Source organism: Amborella trichopoda, chromosome 11 (genome assembly GCF_054954075.1).
Source record: "Amborella trichopoda isolate Santa Cruz 75 chromosome 11, AtrichopodaSantaCruz75HAP2 v2.0, whole genome shotgun sequence".
In the NCBI taxonomy this organism is placed as follows: domain Eukaryota; kingdom Viridiplantae; phylum Streptophyta; class Magnoliopsida; order Amborellales; family Amborellaceae; genus Amborella; species Amborella trichopoda.
Window position 1 is genome coordinate 2545799 of NC_142346.1, and position 27402 is coordinate 2573200.

The window sequence follows — 27402 nt, forward strand, 5'->3', positions numbered from 1 at the left end:
AGCGGATTAGGGTTTTTCGCCAATTCGAGATTTTAGTAGCCAATTTTTCATCGATTTAGTCAGCTCTTTATTGTAGTCCATATATGATTATACACTTAATCCATGATAATTCTATGATTTATTTTGTGTGATGTAAATTTAATGGTTAACATAAGTTCATACATCGAAAGAACATCTCAATATTCATAAATTGATGAAAACAATGAAAGTTAATAATGTAGTACCCTCATTTCTTATTGGATTTCTAAAAAACAACATTTTAATAATTTTTTTCGATTTTTTTGAGCTTTAATCTGACCGATTCATCCGATTCCCGATCCGAATCGCCGATTTACCGATCCGGATCGGTTTTTGAGGTGCTCGATCCAAGTCACCGATCCGCTTTTTAAACCATTGGTCTCATTATATACTTCCCCTCAACAAATATAACCATCTCATGTTAAAAACATCTACTAATGGTTAAATTTGGCTAATTTTTTTAGCTATACGTTTCCAAAATCCCGTGTTCAATCAAACACAAGTTCTCACAATTCCTAATAATCTAGAGAGGTTATCAAACACAATATTTATCAGTTCTAGACACATCACATCTGTATTCTATTTTATAACAAAGAAAATGTTAGATTTTAGATGACATTAAATACTTTTATATTGAGATATCAAGAAAAAATGTTAAAATATAATATCTGCGATTTTAAAGTGTCAGAAACAAATGTTGTATATCCTTGATATTAACCTATGTAAAAAATCTAGCACACATGTCCATGCAACATAGGTGGGTGTATCAATTATGTATCGAGAGGGAGAGGGACACTTTGAATGGTAAGAGAGTCTTTTAAGTATTGTGGTGGCCTCTTTTAGCTTGTTTAATTGCGTGTTGGAGCTCAAAATTATGGTTGTTTTGGTTGACGTTTTATACTAAAAAACCATATCATAGTAAGGATCAATGGGCTTTAATTATGCGATTATTAGGCTTCTTGGGAGCACGTGATAAATTATGCTCCATATGAAACATAGTAACACATGTCCTAAAAGCATCCAGTAATGTACATGTGGTTTTCAAGGGGGGAATTTATAAAACCACTCTTGAACTACCAGCTATCGTTCATTGGAAAAAAATCATATACGGTGTTGCAGTAATCTACACCATCTATTTTATTTAGATGGTTTAGATTTGATGCTATTTTAAAACGCATTCTATTTTTTTGATACTGTTTTGAAAGATGTATTAAATCTAAACCGTCCATCTAAAATTGATGGTAATGAATACCTTAATCTCATCTCTTCTACAATCAAGGTTGCAACCTTATATATACCATTTGACAACTGCTCGTAACATTCCATGCGTTTACCAAACATACATGAAATATACATTCCTTGAGTTAAAACCCTAACTAGGAGTATTTGGGGGACACCAAATCGTGGGAAATAACATCTTGAATATAAATATCAATCTAAAAAAATAGACAAAAATTCGATATATATAATTGTGTTTGAAAAATTCTTATGCTTGACAAAGACCATCGGTCAAATTTAAGTCTTGAAATTCTTTTTTTATTCTTTTGGAAACATGCATCTAATTCTAAGGTGGATCCAAAATTTCAGACCCAAAAAACACTTTTTAAGGAGGTTTTTTGCCCGGAAGAAGCTGCGGTACGCCACCGTGTGTACCTGTAAGAATATGCCCAATGGCCCAGATTGAATCTGAGCCGATCTGATGGTCACGAGATGTCCATGACCTCATTTCGTGTTTTAATTCTAATTTTTTTCTACAAATCCAAATCACTTGAAATTTTAAACATGTATTCTTTTCATCAAGGCGCACCTAATAAAAATATCACAAAAATAATTTGTAAAAAATAAATTAACCAAACTACCTCCGAAACTTTCGGAGGTATTTTGGTCAATTTATTTCATGTAAAATATTTATTTTTATATTTTTATTATATTCGCTTATTTCTGAAGAACAAACGCCTAAAATTTTAAGTGATTTGAATTTGTAGAAAAAAAATTAAAATTCAAAGACGAAATGAGGTGGTGACCGTCAGATCAGCCCAGATTCAATATGGGACGTTGGGCATTTATTGTAGCAATACGCACATGGGCGTACATGATCTTTTTCCTTTTTTCCCAATAGACTAAACATATAGTGTGCTTCGGTGAGAGAATGTTGTATAGCTTAATGGACAAACTCCGCCCATTATGAACTATTGTAAATTAGGGGTGGCAATGGACTTGGACCCGACGCGGGATCCGACATCTGGATCCGACACGGGTTCAGGTATGGGTCCAAGAATTGTACCTAGCATGTTGGGTCCGGGTCCAAATATTAAACCCAAATACTATTTGGGTCTGGGTTCGGGTCCAGATCTGCATGTGGATGCAACCCGAATAGTGTTATTACACATAAATAATATTGAATATTTAAATAAATATAAATATATATTTTTAGTTGTAATATTTAAATAATACATGTATATATTTAACATAATATTTAAATACATTTAAATATATATTTTTATTTTTGGATCGGATCCAATTGGGTTCGTCCGTACTCTACCCGACGCGCTGCCACCCTAGAATTACACGACAATAAAATGGGGTTAACACTATAATAACGAGACGTGGGTTTCAAATGTTTACGATACTTAAAGAACGTGCAAAGGTTTTTAAATTTGACAAACATAAAACTAAGGTCATGGTTTTAATTTATTCAAGACGTGAATATGGTGAAAAGGCCTTAGAAGTTGACTTTTGGAAGTGAGAAACACGGTTATCCTGTGATCGCTGAGCATATGCTTTGAAATTAAATCATTTAGTCTGTGGGAGAGGTTTTCATGAGGCTGCAGCCTTACGGTACTAGTAACTCTGCGTGTGAAACCTTGCCAAGAGATGTAGTTTCAGTGTTGGAAATTCTTGTGATGGCTCATAAGTTTATTTCCCTCACTGCTTGTAGAATTTGAAGCCTAAGAAGCAACATATTTGATAAATCTATGGACACTTGAAATAAATAGTGTAAAAAATCTGTTCTTAAACATATCATTTTAGGGGCTTGGAATCCTCTTTTGATCCATATTTTCGAAAGGTTGAGGTTTGTATGAGGTATAATCTTTATCCTGTAGAAGTACAGTGCAACTCGAAAATTTCTTTGGAGATATTGTTTTGGCGTTGAAAACCTTACGATGGCTTGAAAATCTATTTTTATCCCTAGTTATAAAATATAAAATTTAAAAAATAATACAGATCGAGAAGATTTATAAGCACTTGAAAAATATTGAAAATAACCAGTCATAATAATTTTTTTAAAGTGCACTGTTTTTAGGACGTAAATTATTTTTTCCTTAATATCCATACATCTCAAAGTCGTAATGATCAATTGGAGAGTTCTCCAATGACGTAACACTCTCCTCTAGAAGATTCTTGAAGGGCACCTTACGTCAACAATATAAGGTTTCAACCTCATACGAAGTGCTTCCTTTTCGAGATCCAAAAACCCATTTAGTAATGGATGAAGTTTTTATAAGGTCTAGGCTTTATGAAGACAAAATAAAGCCTCACCTCAAATTCTCGTCAAGAATGTACTTTTGGCTACATAAATATCCATGATTGCTCTAAAATCATTTTCCAACACCGAAAATAAAATTTGAAACGAAAAAGAACGTACAGATCTTGTATATTTGTAAACACTAATTTTTAGGGAGAAGTCTAGATAATTTGTTACAATGTATATTATTTTTAGATTCTGAGATCCTAATTTTTTTTCAGGCTATAATGTTCAAACCGAGATGATCAATATAAAGGTTTTTCAATGTTTGAATTGTAATTTTCGATGAGCTATGAGGTGAGGCTTTATATATTTTGATAGGACTGCAGCCCTATTAAATCATTTTCTTTTGTAACTTTCTAGAATCCAAACTGCATTTTTATCGACAATACATGTGCGGCTTCATTAAAGCTGCAGGCCTACAAGATACATTCCCTTCTTTTATTAATTCCCTTACTTTATTACAAAGATTTAACATTTAACACATTAAGAATTCTAAATGTTGGATTCGAGGCATCACCGTACGGTAAGCTACACCCAAGTCATTCAAGTGAGCCCCAGATGTGCCTAATGGAGTACTCAGGCGTAGAGCCCGTTTCTTGTATAAATATACACCAAAAATTGGAAATGCCAAAAAAAGCCTACTATTTTTCGGAATAACAACTCATTAATGGCAAAACTCAATAGTTATAGCCTTGTGTTCAAACAAAATAACTCATTGTCTAGTTCGTGGAGAATCGAGACTCAAGCAGACGAATTATTTACGAAAAGAAAGCCGAAAACCAGTTCTATTCCTAAAACTGGCAGAGAGAAACAAAAATGAAATTTGTTTTTAAATCTATTTGGGTCATTCATTTATTGTCATAAGAAGAAGAAGAAGAAGAAGTAGGAGGAAAGCCGAAACCTCAGACCGAAATTCGAATTTAAGGATTTTGTATGGAAACCCGAAATTCGGATTTTGGGCCCCTTAGATAAGAGCATTCAAGTTGCATTGAGGGTAGGGTATGGTTTGGTTCATTTCAAATGTTATTTCCATTAAAAAAATGGGCCGTCCCCATGTGACTTCTCTGCAATAGAGCCTCCCTCCATTATTATTTCTTTCTTTTCTTACATTCCAATCAAAACACATATGAAGGCCTATAAATAGCTAAGCAAACCGCATCTTATCAATCACCTCAAGGGCAAAAATTCATCTTCCAGATCACCATCCCTCAGCAACTTAAACTCCTCCCAAGACCTTCCCTCAAGATGGAGGGTAAAATGGTAATTTTAGTCATCGCTGTTACTTTCATGGTGGGCATCCAGTGTGCAGAGGTCCGTAAAGCCAAGTGCAAGGTGAAGTGGTTCCCACGGTGTTACCAATCAGAGCACTACTGCCCTCCGGAGTGCCCTCACCACTGTGAGGTCGACTGTGCTGCATGCAAGCCAGTATGCAGTAAGTTCATTTTTTCTCCCCTCCGTCTCTAAATTATTGTTATTATTTTTTTTTAATTTTTTTTTATTTTTTGCTACTGTTCATTCTCTTGGATAGGTTTTCTGAAACTTTTGGAGTTTGTGCCTAGCCCTGGAGGACTTAACCACACTCAAAACCTAACTGGGTATCTTTATGTTATTTTTATTATTTTTACTGGGTAAGTTGTTTAATTGGGTAAGTCCTAAGCTCTGATAAAAGGTGTAGGTTGTGTTAGATAAGCAGTTAAAACTTTATCGCATTTTATTATGAATCTTGAACCCATTACCATTACCAGAGGAGCAAGATGATTCTGATGATATTTTTCCTTTATTAAAACGGGTCAAAACGGTGGGACAAGCGATTAAGACTGATTTGATTGTGTTTTCCTCTTTGATTCCTAGCTTTCTAAACTCTATTTGACTATGGGGTGGGACATGTCGTGCTTCATGGTGGTGTGCTGACTTTAGGTGTTGTAATGGGCTGAGCTTAGTCCACCCTCCCTTTATATTGGACCAAGCCGGACCGAGAAATGCCCGGGCCGAGCTGGGCTATGATCTGCCCAGCCTTGCCACACATGTTAGCCAAGGTCTAGGTTTGGCCACGCCCGAGCCACCTGGTCTATTCCCACCCTTTCCTGCATACACAATTCTTGATTTAGATATCCATTTCCCTATGTTTTTTGGAACAAATACTATGATCCATCACTGTTAAGAACGTAAGATAACACCATGGTCTTTAAACTTTCTCCATTACAGTCCATCCATTTATGAACAGTGACGGCTTGACAGTATATTGTCTTTCTCGGGTTCATGGTATATTTTTACCAGTTTTTATAAGATTGCCCCCAGTAATGTGCCAGACCCATGAATTGTTTTGGCGCAGACTGCAACAAGCCCGGCGCTGTTTGTGAGGATCCTCGCTTTGTCGGTGGTGATGGCGTCGCTTTCTACTTCCACGGCAAGAAGAACCAGGATTTCTGCCTCGTCTCAGACCCAGATCTCCACATCAACGCTCACTTCATCGGCAAATCTAAGGCCTCCATGAAGCGTGATTTCACCTGGGTCCAGTCGATCGCCATCCTCTTTGGGTCCCACAACCTTTTCATTGGAGCCCACAAAGTTGCCAAGTGGGACGGTTCGTCGGACCACCTCTCTGTCATTTTTGATGGTCGCCCGGTGAACCTCCCACTCAGTGAGGGCTCAGAATGGCGAGCCCAGGTGGACCCAGCCCTGACCATGACCCGAACCCATGATACCAATGAAGTTGTGGCAGAAGTGGCGGGAAAGTTCAAAATTACAGCCAGGGTTGTCCCCATAACCGCCGAGGAGTCTCGAGTTCATGGCTATGAAATCACTGATGAAGACTGCTTTGCTCATTTGGACCTCAGGTTTAAATTTTACTCACTGAGTGAAGAGGTCAGTGGAGTACTGGGCCAGACATACAGAGAGGGGTACAAGAGCAGGGTGAAGATGGGTGCGGCCATGCCTATAATGGGAGGGGACCGTGAGTTTGCCACTACGAACCTGTTCGCAGCAGATTGTGCCATGGCAAGGTTCGAGGGCGGGGCTGCCATCGGCGGCAACATTTTGGCTGATGAATATGCAGGGATGCGGTGCGCGAGCGGGATTGGTGGGCACGGAATTGTTTGCAAGAAGTAAGAGAAACTGTGATCTTAGGAGCTGTGAATAATGAGAGGAGCTCTGCAGTGTCACATTGTTTGGCCTACTTCTCTCTCTCTCTCTACCATGAACAAGGAGGAGGGCTCTGTGGAAGCACCTTGCTTCACTTGTGGTTGGCTCACGAAACCAGTGCAGCTGGTGCTCTCACCCTCTCCATACCCCCCTTGGTTATGTTTTTATGTAATGTTTGACTTGTGGGCATGTGCTAGGGCTGATACTGGCACAGACCTACAGAATAATGAAGTTGTTGATGTCTAATTGCTTGAGTTTCAGCAGTCGTTATCCAATGTTCTACGGTATAACTTTTTATCTTCGTTTTTTCTTTTTTTTTTCTTTTGGAAAACAGTATTTCGAAGATTGCCTCTCCAACTCCGGACTTTGCTGGGCCGGTAAGGGTGGCAATGGACCCGGGTCTGGTAAATTGGGTAGCCCCAATTTGCGTCTGGGTCTGGTAATATTTTTCGGGTCCCAATATATGAAACATAGTTAAATACATCTGGGTCTAGTAATATTTTTCGGGTCCCAATATATGAAACATAGTTAAATACATAGATATTTTTAATTTTTTAGTGGGGTATGGGTTCGGTGGGTTCTGGATCCCATATAATTTTTTCGGATCCAGGTCCAATGCCGAACCCCACCCCAACTCGTTTCCACCCCGGTGAGTTGGACAAATTTGGAGGGATGGCAAGTCTAGACCTGAAAACTATGGCACCAAGCCCTAGTTTTTCAATATTTTTTTTTTATTTGTTAAACATGACCCATCTTATTTGGACTCGCCTAAATGAGTCCTGGAGATTCGACTCCGGCCCTTACCAAATGGGAACCGATTCTCATTTGGGAAAGTAATGGAAAAAGTTTACATAAGGTTGCAACTTTAAACCAATTCTTATTTGGGAAAATAATGGAAAAAGTTTACATAAAGTGGAGTTAAAGGTGCATCTCAAAAATCTATCATAAAAGGTTGTTTGGATGATGGAAAACCTTCTAATTGATCATTTCGATATCAAGAAGTATGAATATAAAAAGAAAAAGATTTCAAGTTCACGAAATAGTGTATCTTACAACACATTATTTGAACCGTCAATTTTCAAGATTTTCATGTGTTTATATATCTACTTGATTTGAACTATTTTTAGAGTTTAAAGTTTTTTAAGTAGAGATGAAAAATAGATTCTCAAGTCATCCTAAGAATTTTTTATATCAAAATTACATTTATGATAAAATTTAGAGGTGCACCGTAATTATATTTTTTAAGGTTGCAACCTTATACAAACCACACCATTTATTTTTAGTGCAAGAAGGTCACAATCACTCTCGTCCATTAGATTTTAAATTGGGTGCTTGTAAGTATGTCATTAAATAGGCTCAAAGTTCAAAAACTATTTCTCAAACTTTGTACCATACCCCAAGGCATCCAGTTTTATATCTAATGGCTAGGACTTAGTGTGACCTCCTTGTAATAGTGATAAATACTATCTTTGTATACAATCCCTTCTTATTTTGAAAAACCATTTTGGAATATGCATTCCAGAAAATAAGAAGGTTTGTCACATGTTGATCATATTTTACCAAGATGCCCTACCATATGCACAAAATGTAGGATTCGATAAAATCAAATTAGAAAAAAAATGAGGTCTATAAAGAGCATTGTTCGCAAAACCGGGCGATCTAAACGCTAACTGCTCAGTTAGATCGGAATTGGCTGGTTCCGGTTTTGGGCAGTTTTGGTGATCAACAGGTATTTAAAAAAAATTCAAATATATATATATATATATATATATATATATATATATATATATATATGATTTGTAAGGAATCAAATAAGGAATTTGATTTGTAATGCACTTTTTAATATTCTTTATATTATGGTAAATAATAAAAAAAATTGGTCATTAATACTCAATTTTAGATTTTTCCATTCTTTCAAATTGTTTAAAAAATACCTCTAGGCACAAATTGATTAGTCAAAATCCATTTTTTCATTAATTTTCAACTTCATTTGAATGTGTTTTGTTTTAATCATTCTTTATATGCTTTTCATATTTTAGTGGATTTTTTTTTTTGTATATTTTTTATTTTTTGACAAGGTTACAAGTACAAAGTTCAAATTGTATCTTTTTTATTTTTTTCAGCACTTTTTTGATCGTCTGGAACTTGTCCGGTTAGAGCAGTTGAATCGGCCAGTTTACCGGTTAGGCAGGTTAAACTGCTTTTGGGCCACCGTTCTGGTTCGATTTTTCGAATACTGCTAGAGAGACATGAGAGAAAAGGGGCATCATTTATTAGAGAAAAAAAGAAAAGAGGGGTTCGAGGAGTTTGTTTAGAAGAGAGATAGAAAAAAAGAGAGATGTGATAATACTGGGTTTTTGGGTAGATCAATGGAGATTACAAGCCCCTAAACGTTTTAGAAATGGTTAGTGGTTTTCGAATATGTATGTAGGAAGGGAAGCCTGTGAACCTTATACAGAGTTGCCAGATCGGAAACATACTTCTAATTGGTTAGGGCTAGCAATGATGCTCACATCTTTTTATTATATATCATTGTCCCGTGTTGGTAAGATTCAATTATCAAAATGCCTCTAGTTGTTCAAGGTCAAAATTTTCCCAAACTGTTTGAAGAAAGTTTCTCAAACACTATTTCAAAATTTTCTCAAACTTTGCTTAAAATCTGCTCAAAATTTTCTGAGACTTTGTGTACAAGTTTAAGAAACATTTTACCAAACTTGCCCCCGAATTTCATATCCGAGATAGAGGTGATTGTGATCCTATTGTACATAAGACAAATCATAGTACAATATTCAATCCCTTTAATGAATGGGATTGTATATGATAAGACCATTGATTTTGATACAAGGAGATCACAATCACTTTTAACCATTGAGTGTGAAATCTAATAGATGAAAATATGCAAGAAGTCTTGTTTTAAACTTTATGTCTAAACAATGACTCATCCTCAACTACTCGATTTCAAATCTAACGATCAATAATCATCGTGATCTCCTCGTATTGTATACATTTCCTCAAAGAATAGGCGTGAATTGAGTGTTATTGTTCATTAGTGGAAAGTGAGGGGTTCCTTTTAATCATGTTAAAAGAAAAGCAATGGACTTCCCATATGAACCTCCCACGCCAAAAGCCTCACATCCTTTTGTTTCCTTCTTGTACATACTTTTCCCATCAAACTCCACGTGAATGGAAGGCTATAAAACCCGAAGCCCACCATGACTTAGTGATGGAGGCTCCCCCACTTCTCTTCTTAGCCCTTCCTCCTTAGCTAGGCTTCCTATAGTTTGCCTCAAGATGGGTGACCAAGTGGAGGGTAAAATGGTAATCCTACTCCTCACCCTTACTTTGTTAGTGGGGGGTGTGTGTGGTGATGATCCTGAGCTCGGGTCCCCTCCTCCACCCAATGCCCGCCCTCGCCTTCGCCCCCTCCCCCACCCATTCCTGTCCCCGCCCGCACCTAGGTGCCAGCCCCCACCCCTGCCTCCTCCCAAGCCCAAGCCTCCGCCTCAGCCCAAGCCTCCGCCTCAGCCTCAGCCTCCGCCTCCGCCCAAGCCCAAGCCCAAGCCCCGTAAGGCCATTTGCAAATTGAAGGAGTTCCCACTGTGTTACCTATCAGTGCACACGTGCCCAAACGAGTGTCCCGAGCGCTGCGCCGTTGACTGTGCTGCATGCAAGCCTGTGTGCAGTAAGTTATCATTTGATTCGTAATTTTCTTATTTGTTCTTTTTCATCTTTGTAATTGGGTTGGCTGGGATTTGAACCTTGAATGTTGTGGTACTACCCCATGTGCCCTAAGGTTTTAGGTGTGCCATGTGTTGATCATTGTTAATTTTCAAAAAAAATATAAGTTATCATCAATCATTGTTAATTTTCAAAACAAATATCAGTTATCATCAATCATTGTTAATTTTTAAAACAAATATCAGTTATTATCATTATCCCAATCTTATCTCAACTATTTGAAAGCCACTTCTAAAACAAATATTAATATTCACCCAAAAGTTATAATCTCTTTATGATTGTTCTCACTTCCTCCATCATAGTCCATCATTCTGATATGCAATGTGGACGATTGATTTTGTCAAGGAAAAAGTCTAAATAAGGATGCAACCTTAAAATATAGAATTAAAGATACACCTCCAAAATCCATTATAAAAGGCCCTTAAAATGTAGAACTAAAGATGCACCTTCAAAATCCATTGTAAAAGGCTGTTTGGATGTTGAAAAACCCTCTAATTGATCATCTCGACATCGAGATGCATGAATATGGAAAGAAAAAAAAGATTTTGAGTCCATAAAATAGGGTATTCTTCCATATATTATCTGGACTGTCCATTTTCATTATTTTTATGAGTTTATAGATCAACTTGATTTGAATAATTTTTAGAGTTTAAAATTTTATAATTAGAGACGAAATAAATTCTCAAGTCCTCCATAGAAATTTTTATATCAAAATTACATTTATGATAAAATTTAGCGGTGTATAATAATTGGTTTGTTTAAGGTTGCAACCTTATCTTATCTTATGCAAACCACGCCCTTTTTATCAATGTTCTTAAGAATAATGTTTTGCCTTGTACCAAAGGTATCACAAAGAACCATTTGCATGCTATCAGTGTCTAACCCTGGTTTCTATGGGGTTGCAGTATGCAGTATGCCAGGCGCGGTGTGCCAGGATCCTCGGTTTGTGGGTGGTGATGGTGTCACTTTCTACTTCCATGGAAAGAAGGACCACGACTTCTGCCTCGTCTCCGACCCAGATCTCCACATCAACGCCCACTTTATCGGAAAAACCAGGCCCTCCATGAAACGAGACTTCACCTAGGTCCAGTCCACCGCGATCCTCTTCGGGCCGCATCACCTCTTCATAGGGGCCCAGAAAGTTGCCAAGTGGGACGACTCCCTCGACCACCTCTCTGTAACTTTCGATGGCCACCTTGTGCACCTTCCCCTCAGTGAGGGCTCAGAGTGGAGAGGCCAGGCATGCCATAACTTGACCCTCACTCGAACCTCCAGAACAAATGGGGTGGTGGCTGAGCTCATAGGAAAGTTCAAGATAACAGCAAATGTGGTGCCTATAACCATGGAGGAGAGTATGATTCATGGGTATAATATAACAGATGAGGATTGCTTTGCTCATTTGGATCTTGGGTTTAAGTTTTATGGGCTAAGTGGCAATGTGAGTGGTGTGCTTGGCCAAACATACAGGGAGGGGTATAGGACTAGGGTCAGAATGGGTGCAGCCATGCCTATAATGGGAGGGGACAGCGAGTTTGCGACTACAAACCTTTTTGCAGCTGACTGTGCTGTGGCGAGGTTCGAGAGCGGGAACGCGACCGGCGGAGATATTTGGGCTGAGGATCATGAGTGATTTCGGTGTCGGAGTGGAATTGTTTGCAGGAGGAAGGAGGAGAAAACTGTAGTCCAAGGAGTTGTGAGCAAGGAGGAGAGGGCTTTGTGGTAAGTGCATTTTCACCTTTGTCTCTGTGTCCATCTCCCTTTCTCTTTTTTATGAACAATAAGCGAGATCTTGGTTGAAGTTATTTACTTCACATCTCTCTCTATCTAAGCCTATCGAAGTAATGAAGTATTAAAGCTTTTGGTTGGTAATGGTTATGGTGCTTAAGATCATTTACTGTGTGGAGCAAAGCAATATTTCTTCTAAAGGTATTTGGTAACTCATGCTTCCAACCTGTATTATGCAAAGTTAAGTAAGTTGGGGAATAATGATATATCGGCAAACCAAAATATCGTTAAAGAATAGAATATGTTTTGTTTTGAAAGGGCGGAGGTTACAATGGATCAAAACAAATACAACTGACCAAAAAACTATAAAAAATAAATAAATAATAATAACAATAATAATAATAATGTAAGTTATAGAATCATGAATATTTTTGAATTTGTCTAAAAAACAAAAGAGTAAAAATCGGATATGTAATATAGGATAATGATTTGCAGTTATTGCATGTATACATTGAAGCAATATTGAACAATAATTTTATGGCCTTTAGAGTAATACTTGATAATTTATTGTCTAAACTATCAATAAATCCAACATGAATGCTTACTCTATTGTCATAGTACGAAGCATATCACATATTTATTGGGTGCATAAAATGATATAACAATAATAATACTTAATACAATGGGGGATGCATCTTTAAATTTGCATCCCCCGATACATAAACCATCAATGTAAAGATGGATTTAAGCCATGATCCTTCAAAAAAAAAAAAAAAAAAGGTCAAATCAATGGCTCAAAACTTTCATTCTAAAAGAAATGATATTTAGTTTTTAAATTCTTTTTTTTACACATTAATGATATCCATATTAGGAATTGTATATTTCTTAAAAATTAGGGTCTTTATTTCAAAAATGAATTATTATAGGGCCTGCATTTCTACATATGAATCCTGGGACTTACGAAAACCATTTCAGAAGCTTTAAGCAATAAAACTTCTATATTTTTGTAAAAAAAAAGAAAAAAAAAAAGAAAAAAAAAGAAAGAAAAGAAACCGTGTCAGGGGGCCACATTTTTGTAGCTCTGTTCTTTCAAAGTTCCCCGCATCCATATCTCCTTCCAAATTGAAATAATTTATAAAAAATAAAACCGATCCTAAAGAAACATAGAATGAAGAAGTGCCTAAGATTATTTTTCTCCATGAACTCACCATAGAAAAAAAGCCACTTTGGCCTAACCATAATCCGAGAGGACCCCAACTAACCCATAAATCCATTTTGGAATACAATGATGGGGCTCCTCACACTATGGTGGGCCCCATCCCACACTAAGTAACCGCCCAACAGGACCCGCTTCCCTAGCCCGGTTCCACTAACCATAACCTTAAACGACGACTTTTGTCCCACACGTGTGAATGATAATGTGTTAGGCCTCACATTAACCTTCATACCCTGCGGGGCCCACACACGTGCCTTGTAGACGGCTTTTGGTGGGCCCACGTTTGTGACGGTGCGCCAGAATAACCCTGAGGCGTGATCTTGTCCGTCGGGCATTTGGAGCTGCATGGCAGGGTAATTTAGGCCGTCGGATCCTCGGGCTCGGGGCACAGCTGAGCAGTTGGCCCACTTGCTACCCGTCAGGTGGCGAAGATTGGTGACGTTGATGCCCTCCTTGCATAGGAATTGTATGTAGGAGATCTCATCCGCATCGTAGATCAAGCCCGGATTGATGGCTCTGATGGGGTCGAGCAGTCCTGCTCCATAGTCGAACTCCTTGTTCCGGTTTGCCTTGTTTCTCATTGCTCTGGCTGAAGAAAAAAAAAAAAAAAAAAAAAAAAAAAAAAAAAAAATCAGGGTTTAAGATTGAGATTTGTCATGAATGTTAAAAGTTATGTTATTTATTATTGCCAGAGATTTTATTTTTATTTTTATAATAAGTTTGTTAAGAAATTAGATCCTTATTTGTTTTGGAGAAATGAGTATTCAAGCTAGGCTTCTGTGGCTTCCCAAGATCTAGTGCATTTGAACCATTTCATCCATTCAGGCAGACCACCTACATTAAGGTGGGATCAGCATTGAAGAAATGGAATGGACCGCATCTACTGCTCCAACCAACGATACCCCAGCTTCGCTCTCGCTTGATTTTCTTTGGGTAATTCAATGGGGGAAGACAAATCCTTTCTCGTTTTTTCAGATAGATTAGGGAGTTGGTTTTTTTTGGAGATGTCATGGTGTCTCAGCAAAATTGAAAACCACAATGCGGTAACTAAGTATGGGGGTTCTACCACCATGACCCAGCCCATATCCTGACCCACTTCAGCGATGAAAATAGGAGGTCCAGACATGCCTATCTAATCAAAAGCTTGAGCCTCTTGTTTATATAAATAATTGTTTTCCATATTTGGGTGAGGCTGGCTGGAGGTGAAACTGAAATCCAAAGCCACAAACAGAGGCATTTGGGTGAGGCTGGCAGCATTCTTTGTTTTGACCAGAAAAGAAAATTGCTTTCCCTTTTGGATGGATTAGGGGTAAGTTTGAGGCGTTTCAATTATTTTTGTTGACAAAGTACATTTCATAAAATTTGAATACTAATAAGGTGTTTTTCCAAAATTCTATATCTTTAAAAATGTGATTTTACAAAAAAATTGAATAAATTAGGGGTATTTTGAATTTTTTTACAAATATATTGATTTTTAAGAGGAGTAATTCGCTTGACTTCGGTTTAGGGCAAGAAGATTAAGACTTTGGCTATTTTGAACTAGAGAAGCTAATCTAATGACATTGGGTTATACACCCAAATGGATTTGGGGACCCGGAGCAATCAAAGCTTACAACTGGACTAATTTACCCTTAAGCCAGCTTGTAGAGAGAAACCAAAATCTAGTATAGAAATAAATGATGCAATAAAAACCAATTACGGGTGGCTATGGGCTGGGTGGCCTGGATTGCCGGGCCCTAATAAAGCTTGGGTTTGGGCCACAAAAATGTGGCATGAGGGTTGGGCTAGGGCCAAACAACCACAACCAAGGATAAGGTGGCTGGGCTTGGCTTGGGCCAAGGCAATCTTAGTTCAGACCGGCCCGACCCTATTTTCATTTATTTTTCTTTTTATTATTTTTATTTTTTTACTCATCCTGGCTCAACCTAGCCCGGCCCTGATAGGACTAGCCAAAGCTGGCCTGGGCCTGGGCGGCCCTATGGGGACTATGGTTGAGCTAGGGCAAAGACTGGCCGGACCATTGCTAGGCCTACTAATAATAAGACACTTGGTTTTTGTGAGGGAGTACAAGGGTTTGAAGTTTGGAATTTGTCAAAACCAAACCAAGCTTACCAACCACTTTTATAAGATTCAAATATGGGGTTATTTATTATGGGGGAGAAGCACACAAAGAGAGTATTTATTTTTAACACAAAGAGGTTACAATCACTCTAGTCCATCAGATTTGAAATTAGGTGTTGTGAGTGTGTTATTGATTAGGCTTAAAGCTCAAAAAAAGAAAAAAACATCCAAATTTTGTGATACACCTCAAGCCATCCAACTTAACCTCTAAAGGCTATGAGCAATTGTGATCTCCTTGTAACTAAGGCCGATGATCTCACAGTGTACAATTCATTGTTATTGTTTTAACTATTGTTTGTAATACTGTGTTCAAAATTTGAATCCCACAAATGGCCTACTTCTCCTCCCCCCCCTCCCAAATAAAAAGAGAGAAAGGAGAAAGGTCTCATGCATGAGAACATACCGGTGGTCATGAGAGCCGATTTGATGGCAGCAGGAGACCAAGTTGGGTGGAAAGACTTTACATAGGCGGCCGCCCCGCTTACATGTGGGCATGACATTGAAGTTCCTGAAATAATGTTAAATTTTGAGATTCTCTTATCTTCAATGTTGCCGGTAACTGTTGTTAGTGTCGAAAATGCAGCCAAGATATCCACCCCAGGAGCTGCAATATCAGGCTGCATATCACAAAGAAGCCAACTGAGGGTGGTGCACAGATAGTGGAATACAAACATTTTTGTGTTGAAAGTAGTTTTATGGAAAGTATTATTTGGGTTTGCTACAGTTTCTTCGCTCTCTCTCAAATTGAGAGTTGTTGGTAATTGAGGGAGTATCAAAATGACAGCACAGTATACAAACCCTTTCCTAGCTGGTGTACTTTGGCATTTCTTTTGGGATTTTATTAGCATATAAATAGTGTGCTGCATGTATGCATATCCTCCTGGCCAACACAAAATTTTGATCTCAGAGCATATACGGTGGAAAGTTTTGTACTCTTGAGGGAGCAAAATGTACATTCGCTCCCTCGGTTAAATCTATTATTGCCCTTTGGAAAATGCAGTTTTTTCAAACTTATTTGTGCTCATGACTAAGGACCTTAAAGCAGTGAAAACCGTGTAGAACTAATGGATATGTGAACCTTTAAAATGGACGGTTTAAAAAGCATTCGACAAGACAACCCATTTTTTAAAAGATACGGGTTTGGTGAGTCATACTTAAAAGACAGTTTTGGTGAGTCAGCCGACTCACCTGTTACCATGCGGTTCTATTTAAGGTCAATATCAAAGATGGATGTTAGAAAATATTACATCCACTAAAAGTTAGAAAGGACTGTGAGGAAAGGAATTATAAAAAAAAAAGGATTGACTAAAAAGAGACCATTTCTTCTTTGAAAAAAGTTTATATAAAGACGAGGTTCTAAACAATCAAATTAGAGCCACCTCAAAAATTTCGTGTTTTGATGCCCAATATCTTTAAGTTGATCATCAAGATGAATGGACATGAAAAAAAAATGGATTTCAAGTTTTGAAAATTGTGCATCTTGTAATGCATTTTTTGGATCGTCAATGTTCAAGTGTTCATATATCTGCTCGATCTACACTATTTTTGAAGCTTTAAATTTTATAATTCGAGATGAAAATATATTTTAAGGTTACCACAAATATTTTTAGTATTGAAACCACATTTCTCGATACTATTTGAAGGTATGCTTTACTTTGATTGTTTAGAGCCTGGGCTCTATACAAACCGCTCCAATAGGCAAATGTATCAATATCTAATGAGTGAGAATGATTGTGATCTTTATGTACAAAAGATAAATGATATTTTTGTAGACAGTCCCTTAAAAATATAACATTTTTGTTTTCTGAAAAAGACAATTTTTAAATTGATACCATTGTCATGGTTGAAATTATCGAACCCTAAAATTTTGGATCGAAAATACATCCTTGAGATATATTTTGTAGGAAGACCGCACAAAAATAGTGTGAGTCGGTTGACAACCAAACACTTTTCCTTTTTCAAATAAATTTTTTTTTTTTTTCTTTTTGACTTTTTTCTTTTCTCAGATCCATAATTGCTGATGTTAAGATGGTGGGTTTCCTTGGTTTTTTAGCACTCAAAGCACATTTTCCAGATTTGAGGGGAAGCTTTAAAAAGCAAGAGTAAAATGCTTTCACCTTAAGAAAAATTAAAAGTTTGAAATTTATGTTTGTTAGGTGGATTTAAGCTGAGATTAATTGTAATCTTAAGACATAATAATAATAGAGGAGTAAAGGGGGAATAGCAAAGAGCAACACATATCCATGAATACCTTGAGGATATTTGGGGAAAGCCAACTAGGCCCACGAGAAGAAAAGGAGGCAACAAAAGCCTTTGTCACATTGATTGTGTGAGACTTGTATATTACAGCTTTTGGAGACCTGAAATGCCCAATATATTGAAAAGAAGAATGTTAATAAAGAAAAGAAGTAACCTAATGCATCTATCAGAATTTGGAAATTTATGAAATCACTTAATAGATGAAAATAATTATATTATATTATAATATCTTTGAATAAAATATCTATCAAAAGACACTAATCACGAGTTACAATAGTCGATATTTTAAATATATTTGATAAATAAATAAAATATCCATATAAAAGTTACCCACCCAATCATGTTGTTAACTCTCTTACTCCTTTTTTTTTTTTTTTCGTTTGTAACATCAACATGAGCATGTTCTGTAAATGGGCAATGCTATGCTCTCCTCCCTATTCCCACATGCACAACTGGGTGTCATATCCGACCCGGGTATGATACCATTGACACAAGCTTCGATTTTTGTAACATAACCACTATGACCAACCGATCCCAATTAATTAAGAAAATGTTATGATGCTGATGAAGAATCCATTTATGAGCAAAGTACTCTATAGTGTTAGCGAAGTTGAACCGACCCTCGTTTGGCATGTTCGAGCGTGGCTGGTATGGAGGCCAATCGGGTGGGAAAGTACTAGAATCTTGTGTACCATCTGAACTCTAGTATCAATATATAAACACATTTGTTTTCTTGATAAGGAGTTCGTATATTTTCTCGATAAGGAGTTCGCATATTGTGCTATCATTGGGGTTTCCTACAATTTATTAGCAAAGTCTGTGTCATTCCTCCTTTCGAAGTCCATTGAATTTTTTTTCACACTTCCACAGAAGTAATGACATTCCCAACCATCCCAGGTCAATGTTTAGGGGAGTGCTAGAAAGACATAGTAAATCAGAGAGTTAGCACAAAAGTTTCTCTTCAAGAAAATGCAGATCAAAAGCTCATAAATGTCTACCTGGTAGATTTGATGTAATTCGTGACCTGCTTAGATGTAACATTGTTAAGTATTGCTGTCGATATCATAAAAGTGAAGGCAGTGTCTTCATATGAAGCACTATTTATGATGGTGCCGAAGCCCTTGGCTGCGGCGACACTCATGTCCTGACCCCCACCATCATCAATGCAGTACACAATCTTCCCTTTAACCTTCTTCGGATCGAGTGTTCCGAAGTCACAATAACTGTGCACCATCAAAATCGAAAGATTAAATGACAGCATTGAAGATTACATGCCCTAGAAAGAGGAAAATGCGTGCTTGCTCCCTCGAGCAAAATCGAAATAATGTAAATGTTATGGTCTTTCAAGAATCGAAATTATACGTCCAAGGATATTGAACACTCAAAATCCATTTATTTATTCAAATTCATGATTGTGGTGATCAGAACGTATTAAATTTTGGAACTTCAAGGCATCTCCAGTGTAGAATTTGTAAGGGTGGACAAACTATAATAGGCGAGAAACACAAAAACCCTAATATTTTAAAATCCACGAAAGTATCTTTTATCTTCTTCTGTATACAATTTTTTTTTCTTATTTGTCTGAACGTATGCATTCTTTTCCTTTACCTTGGGAAGAGGTAGGGATTACGTGTACCATTGCCTGCCTTAGCCCCATTTATCAAGGGATAATTCTTCTTGCTGGGAGAAAAAGTATTTACTGAGACCCCCTGTTATCAAGAGTGAACCACACGGAGTTAAATATTGAATAATGTATAGTTATCAAATTAAAATAAATTGATATTTGCATGATTTATATATATTAAATCGAATCAATTTGTTGACCTCACCACACTATTTTCCAAGGGAATGTGTTCTAGGCTAACATTTGGATTTCTTTTTTTTTTTTTTTTTTGCTCCTTGCCACCATTTCTGTAGGGTATTAGGAAAACTGTTTGGAACCTACATGCTGGCATAGTGTACAAACCTCTCAGGCCTCCTTTCATCTGAGATTCCATGCAAGAAAATACAATCTAAAAAAACATTTTCATTTGTGACTTACTTCGAGCTTTCTGCCGTTGCCGAGTCTCACCAATGTCTTAAATTGTCTCTCACTGGTACTGGCAGCCACTGTGAATATCCAGGGCGCGACATTCGTGATTGTGGAAAGAGTAGGCCCGTCATTGCCGGCTGAGCAGACCGAAAGGATACCCTTTTTCATGGCATGGAAGGTCCCGATGGCTATAGGGTCATTGAAAAGCTCATATGAAGGCCCTCCAAGTGATGCTGAGATAATATCTACACCATCTGCTATGGCTTCATCATAAGCAGCTAGTAAATCCACTGATGAACAACCTAGTGACCAGCACACTTTGTAAATGGCCAACCTGGCTCTTGGCACGGCCCCTCGAGCCGTGCCGGAAGCTAGGCCATAAAGGCTGGCCCCTCGAACTAGGCTTCCTGCAGCTGTGGATGCAGTGTGTGTGCCATGGCCGTCTATGTCAATTGGGCTTGGTTGGTCCTCGGGGCCGATATCGTCGCTTAAATGAAAATATTTCGCCCCTATGATCTTACTGCACATTATCAAATGATTAACACGCATAAAATTTATGATGCTTTAATGAAAATTGCATTCATAACTTTCAAAGAGAATCTAAGTGTTCAATCAATTTTGCATTTAAATCAATAAGAAGAAAGACATGAACAGATGCAGAGGATCCTAACAATGCCATGTTGAATGTACCATATCCTCGAAGATAAAATAGCAAGGGCATCCACCGTATGTTCTCAATATGGATGGTAGAGATGAGACTTTGTAAGGACAATCATGGATGAGCTGGTGGACATACAGTTCATATCGACTAGGACTTGCGTATAAATTTTTCACTATAATGGTTTGTTTTTCTAAATGATAGAGCAAGATTGTTTCTTTTTAATTTAACAAAGTCAATCACTTCAAGCTGTCAAAATCAAAATTAGGTAGATTAAAGCATACAATTAACTCAGTTCAAATTCTGAGAACTTTACATGGAGTGAGTTCAAATTCTGAGAACTTTACATAGAGAAAGAGCACACCTTTAAGCTCTCAATTTCACCTCTGAATTGTGACCACATATCAAAGGAATACAAATTTAAAATATAAAGGATGTTTCTATAGGACCTACTCTTTATGAAAACAAAGTAAAGCTTCACCAAGAATCTTCATCCGAAAAGCATTTTGGGTATTAGAGATGGCTCTAAAATTAATTTCTAATATGTACTCTAAAAATGGTACGGATCTTGCAGACCTATGAAGATTTATTTTTAGGGCGAAATGGACGACCTAGGTAATGTGTGTTACAATATAAATTATTTTTTTATTTTAAAATCTTAGTTTTTCTCATACTCATAATAGTCAAGGAAGAGATGATCAATTTGAAGATTTTCCAATACTAGAACTGTAATTTTGGATGGGTTTTGAGGTGAGGCTTGTGATAGGGTTAATTGAAAACTTTTCCAAATATAAAACCCACTTTTGGCTGGGTTTTCCAAAGTAGATGTTAGACTATACTATAGCACAGGGGACATCCACCGTCCACATCAATAGTGTGTAATAATGCCCGTCCATTCTGATGCATAATGTTGGAGTTTAAGTATTTAACTAATAACAACACATAGTGAATGCTAGTCACCGGCAACCACAATTATTCATCACCGTCCTTTAGATAGAGAAAAGTTGGATGACCCAATGATACTACACACCATGACGATTATACCTAAATATCAATTTTCTTATAAGATTGTATACAACGAGACCATTTATCTTTGATTCAAGGTGATCACAATTATTTGCATCCATCTAATGTGAAAATTTGATAGTTTGGGTGTCTCAAAATTCGAGCTTGATCAATGGAATAAATACAACCACCCAATTTTACATCTAATGGTCAAGATTAACTGTGACCACTTTGTATCAAAGATAAATGATCTCATTCTATACTTTTCTTTTCCTTATTGATGGGTAAATGGAGCCATCGAACCCTATAGAAATGTTTGGAATCCTATTTATTTAGGCTCATTGTATTATGAGTTATATAAAAATTGGTTTTATAAAAGGAAAAATATAGATAGAGACCATTTACTTTTGGTATAAGGAGGCCGTCAAATTTTAAATTTATTTGTAAGAGTGTCATTGACTAGACTCAAAGTTAAAAAAAAGTTTATTGAATTTCGTAACACTTTCCAAACCATATAAACTTGATATCTAATAGCTAGAAGTAATTGTGACTTCCTAGTAATAAAGATAAATAATATCATAATACACAATCTTTTTATAAAACCAATCCAAAAGATTGTTGGCACTTTTATTTTATTTATTTTTTATGTTTTAATAACTAAAATACCAGTTTTCAATACCCAAAATATGACTGTTTTGGGCCTCAAAGAAACCATTTTCCAAAACCCAGATTTTTAACAAAAACCTAAATTTAGATAAAACCCATGCTCCTTTTTTAAAAAAAACAAAAAACAAAAAAAAACCAGGAGCCACATGAGCACTTGGGAAATATGAGAACATATTACTCTAACAAAATAAATACAAAGTTAGGGTAATTAAAGGAAAAGATATAAAGAAAGAAAAATTACTTGTTGCAACCAGTGAAGTTGGGGAACTTGTGACATGATCCCTTCCATTTTGGTGGTGGAGGTCCAAACCCTTTGTCGTTGAAACTTTCTAAGTCCGGTTGAACCCCTATGTTTTCCCATACAAAATCCGAACAGGCTTTAAGTTCTTGTTCATAATAAAATAACATAATCTATGGATTTATCAAAGTACCTGTCATATATGAATTATTTAACATTTCAATTGTATTGTTTGATGTCATTTCAAATTAACCATGAAAGGACACATGATCATGGGTTAGAATAGTTTCGTGTACTTTGTTAAATGATGCATATTCTCATCCGTATTTTGATAAATTTTTCTTTATTATTATATTTCAAGAAAAACAGAGAATTTTAGTTCACTGCAAGTAATCATATAATAAGCTAACATACCTTCAATCTCAGTGAGTGATGACAAAATTGAAAAAAAATAAGAAAGAAGAACAAATTTGGTTTTGATTTTTTTTTTTTTCAAAAAATGACAGGGCACTATTTCATTCTCTTTCAAGAAATAGAGTTTTAAAATAATTTTCAAATTAAGTATTTGAAAGTATTTTCTACAAAATAGGAATATGTTCAAATAACGTTTTGTAAATGGCAGGTGAGTCCGGTCCATCTCTTAGAGTTGAACCACATTCCCTATGCTAACCCTTGAAATATGATGGTTCACTTTATCCTTATTTATTAAGACTAGGTCGGATCGCCAACTATTGTTTTGACAGCTCTGGTAAAAAAACAAAAAAGGAAAATTCGGCAACAAAAAACCATTTAAACGATACTTCATTGGTTTTAATTGCTTGGATTGGTTAAATAATGTTGAATATTTTTTGGGGGAAAATTACATACACATTCGTTATAGTTTGAATATAGTTTCCGTTATTACGGCTCTACGATTATTACCACTGTGTTCATTTTTTTATGTCAACCGAAATTTAAAAAAAGACGACTGTAACCGAATTCAAAGTATTTCAATTTCGTATTTTGAATAATCAAAAATTTAAAATTTTTGATTCTTCAATAACCCAATTTTTTTTCTTTTTTTGTGGGTCTGTGTATCCTCTCTCTATATTACATGGGTAAAAGTGGTTTTTTTTTAAACTCGCTCTCTCTCTCCCCTTCACCGAGTGTCTTTTATTTGGGTAAGTTTATAATCCCTGAGATTTCTCCTAAATTTAGGGGCTTTTATTGGATAACCATGATTTCTCAAACTAATTGTTCTCTTGATTTTTTACCATGATTTCTCAAACTAATTGTTCTCTTGATTTTTTCGGATAACCATGATTTCAAAGAGGTAGAGAGAAAATACATCACATGATTTTTCCTAATCTTCTAATCTCATAATCCCTAAGATTTCTCTTAAATTTAGGAGCTCAAACCGAGTTGTTCGATTTTATCGTTGATTTTATCGGATAACTAGAGGTAGAGAAATACGCCACAAGAGAGATAAAACATTTTTTGGTTCTTGATAGAAAAAAGGTAAAGTCATTTTTTTTAAAAATTTTGATACGGTGATAATAACGTAAACTATAACGAATAACATAAACTATAATGAATAACATAAACTATAACGAATATGTATATAATTTTCTCTTTTTTTAAATATATTTTATATTTAAAAATATTGTTATTATTTTATGTTTTAAAAAATCTAGTCCAATTAATGTGACTAACAGTCAAGCAATTTCAAGTTAAGACTCATTTGGTGACTAGAAATTACAAATAACGTCGGGCAACTGGCTCTTTTTTATTTTTTAAAAATTGGCCATTAGTCAACCTAAATTTTAATTTATTTTTTTTGTTTTGTTTTAATTTTTTCTTTTGCAAGGCAGTGCTCTCAAACTTTAAGGCACCGCCCTACTAACGAAACAAACTAAAACAAAAAAAACAAAATTCGGATGAGGGCAATTTTTGAAAAAACAATAAATAAAAAAAAGCTGAGTGGACCGATCTTCTTTGTAATTTTTTTATATAAGTAAAACATTTCATATTTTACCTAAAATTTTATGGTTCTACGTAAATCCCTCATTCTAAAATAACCTAATTTAATTAACATAGACACTTGAAGAATGATAAAGGAAGCTTACCTGTATCCATGAGGGCCACAATTATGTCACTCTCCATGTTACTCCTTTTTGCGCTATTTTTTAGGCCAAGAAAATCCCATGATCGTGTCGTGTGAAGCTTGCGATAAGAGTTCAAAAACACAGAAACTACTCCTTCCTTCTCTGCAAAATCCCAATGTAAGGGTAAATCTAAGTGTATGTGTACTCTATTGTAAAGATGCAAATATGTGTGTCAGCATTGAAACAGATATGAGTGTCCTCAACACTAACTGAAGTTGGCTTTTTAAATGACACTTTGTGTATATATATATATATATATATATATATATATATATATATATTTTAGGTAATTTAAAAAAGGTTTGAGATACATATCTTTATAATGATTTTCCAAGTACAGGGATTAAGAATAAAAGCTTAAATTCGAAGTGTCGAACACGAGTGTGATATCCTATTTTAATGTATATAAGCTGCAAAAAAAACCCATAGATATAAACCATATTCATTAAGAATTTTATTTCCCTAAAAAAATCATGGTACTAGTTTTATTTGGTACGTACCTGACAATGTCTTTGCTTCTTCAGGCAAGAGTCTCGCTGCAAATGCATTGAAACTCTTTTGATAACTGTAAATCATGGATTCTTTGGCGACTTCTCCACTGGCAAAACCATGAAATCAGTAACTTATATGACTCGACGTCAATAAGGAGAGAGAGAGAGAGAGAGAGAGAGAGAGAGAGTTCCTAGTTAGCGAGTACATTGAAGTAGGAATTAGGCTCAGGTCAAGACGGTAATGGTTGATTTTCTACATCTCGAGTTCCATTCCTATGAAACCTTCTAGAGAGAGAGAAAGAGAGCATTTTGGATTACCTTCCCATTGCAGAGGTGAGAATGTCATGGTGGATGTCTATGGCAGCAGCTAATCCTCGAGTGGGTGCATCTCCCATGTACACAATGTAAGCCTGGATATCCATATATACAATATGAATAAGCAAACAATCCAAAATATACAATATATAAGAATAACAATCCGGATATCCATATATACAATATGAATAAGCAAACAATCCAAAATATACAATATATAAGAATAAAAATTATACAATATATAAGGCTAACAATGCATGTTTAGAGAGAGACCTTTCTCTCTGGGTTAGTGCTAGAATTGCAGAGTCCATATGTGATATGTAAGGAAACAATTAAGCAAAAGAGTAGCAGGGGCTTCATGTTTGAGAGAGAGAGAGAGAGAGTGATGGAAGGGGTGGGGGGCTTTGTTAGTAAGTCTGTATTAATGAGGGATCTGATTGGTTGAGATATTGTTGGCTTTATCTTCGGGTCAGGAAGTGTTGATCTAGAGGACACCTGGTTTTGGCGAGCATCCAAAACAAGACTCCTTCTTCCTCAACATTCGCTTCCCTGTGAAGAAAATTCAGACCTTAATCTATTTCCTCTCTTCAATCACGCTTATTTTGGGGACTAATAACCACTCTCTCCCCTACACACTTTTTTTTTTTTCCCTTATTCACTCTCTCTTATAAACTAGGGTGTGGCAACGGGTCGGGTGGGGAGTGAGTCCGTCCGGACCCGACCTAAAAATTAAAAAATATTTATGTATTTGACTATATTTCAATATATTTTATATATTGGGACTCCAAAATTATTACCGGACCCGAATAGTATTAGGGTCCAAGATTTGGATCCAGACCCAATCCACTGGATCCAATTCTTAGACTCACACCTAGAGGGTCTACCCCTCTGGTCCTAGGTCGGGTCCGGGTCTATTGCCACCCCAATCATAAACACACACACAATTAAAAGCACCTTGTTTTCTTTTTGGACATTTATTTTTATTATTTATTATTTCCTCTTATCTCAAACAAACGGGCATTGCTTACCATGCATATCATAACGTTTATAAACTCGGCTCGAGCCATGGACCCGGCCTTGGCTGGCTGATAACTCGGCAGAGCAGCGTATAAGGCCCAAAATCTCCTAAAGAATGGAAAATAAAAACTATTAAATATAAAATAAAAATTAAAAAAAGTGAAACAACACAGAAAAAAATTCAAATAAGCTGAAAAAAATATAAAACATAGACTGAGAGAAAAAGCTCATCCATGGTTGGAGACACTTCTATAAAATCCAAAAATAAGGAAATTATAGAACTATGGCACATGACAAGAAAAAAATCACACTCCATTCTTTGCAAGTAGATCGGCCTCACCATTAGCTTCTTTATAGACATGAGAGGTGCTGCTCAATGACCTGGTCCAATCGCAGCTTCCAAGGTACCCTCTGCTCTTGCACACTATGACATTTTGCGAATCAGCCTGCATCATTAAATTATGGAAAAAGTTTCTATACTTTTCTTACTGTATAGAAGATATACATACTTCTCTTCCATCCAGCCGTTCAATTTAGATCAAGTGACGTTTGATCTAAATCTAGGGCTTTAGATTATTTTATTTTTAATTTTTGATTATACAAATTATATGAATGTGAAATTTATTGTACATAATCATCTCAATTAGGTGCACCTAAAACCAATATTAAAAAATATTTTTGATAAATTATAATGACCAAAATACCCCTGAATTTTCAAGGGCCTTTTGGTCAAGTTTTTTGTCTAGAATATAGTTTTATATATTTTTTTTACAGATGTGAGTTTGAAAGACGAGTGGACATGTTTTGTAAATAAAAATGAAAATAAAATAGTGTAGAGACGTGACATTGTGATTGGGGTCATCTCAATTGTCAATTCAAAATGGGCGGTTGGATAGGGAACGGTATATAAATTTTATACACGAGGGGAATAAAGCTTGTCCTTAAATTATTGCCCTACAAATAGTTTCACACCCATGGCCCTCAGCTCTACTTGATGAGCACACATTGCCACGAGGACCCAAAAAAAGAAAGGATCATAAGACACCTATAATCTCTTATAAAACAATTTCGCCAAGCCAAACCTGGATT

At 36.3% G+C, this 27402-nt stretch overlaps 2 protein-coding genes and 1 non-coding gene across 3 annotated transcripts; 2 read left to right on the forward strand and 1 right to left on the reverse strand.

Moving 5' to 3' along the window:
* Positions 1–4453: 4453 nt before the first annotated feature.
* Positions 4454–6934, forward strand: LOC18441343 (uncharacterized). The gene is made up of 2 exons (XM_006851461.4): positions 4454–4979; positions 5880–6934. The coding sequence occupies exons 1-2, from the start codon at positions 4793–4795 to the stop codon at positions 6653–6655; spliced, it is 963 nt and encodes a 320-aa protein (XP_006851524.2). The 5' UTR covers positions 4454–4792; the 3' UTR covers positions 6656–6934.
* Positions 6935–10003: 3069 nt separating this feature from the next.
* Positions 10004–12295, forward strand: LOC18441342 (uncharacterized). The gene is made up of 2 exons (XR_016044910.1): positions 10004–10370; positions 11332–12295. It is a non-coding gene; the product is annotated as an uncharacterized LOC18441342 (transcript).
* Positions 12296–13263: 968 nt separating this feature from the next.
* On the reverse strand, positions 13264–25932 carry LOC18441340 (subtilisin-like protease SBT4.14). The gene is made up of 11 exons (XM_088851997.1): positions 25570–25932; positions 25300–25391; positions 24991–25088; positions 24452–24592; positions 22350–22455; positions 19789–20299; positions 19356–19456; positions 18746–18970; positions 17740–17848; positions 15892–16105; positions 13264–13956 (listed from the first exon to the last, which is right to left on the reverse strand). Exons 1-11 carry the CDS (start codon positions 25654–25656, stop codon positions 13409–13411), a joined length of 2232 nt encoding a protein of 743 aa, XP_088708123.1. The 5' UTR covers positions 25657–25932; the 3' UTR covers positions 13264–13408.
* Between the last annotated feature and the right edge of the window lie 1470 nt (positions 25933–27402).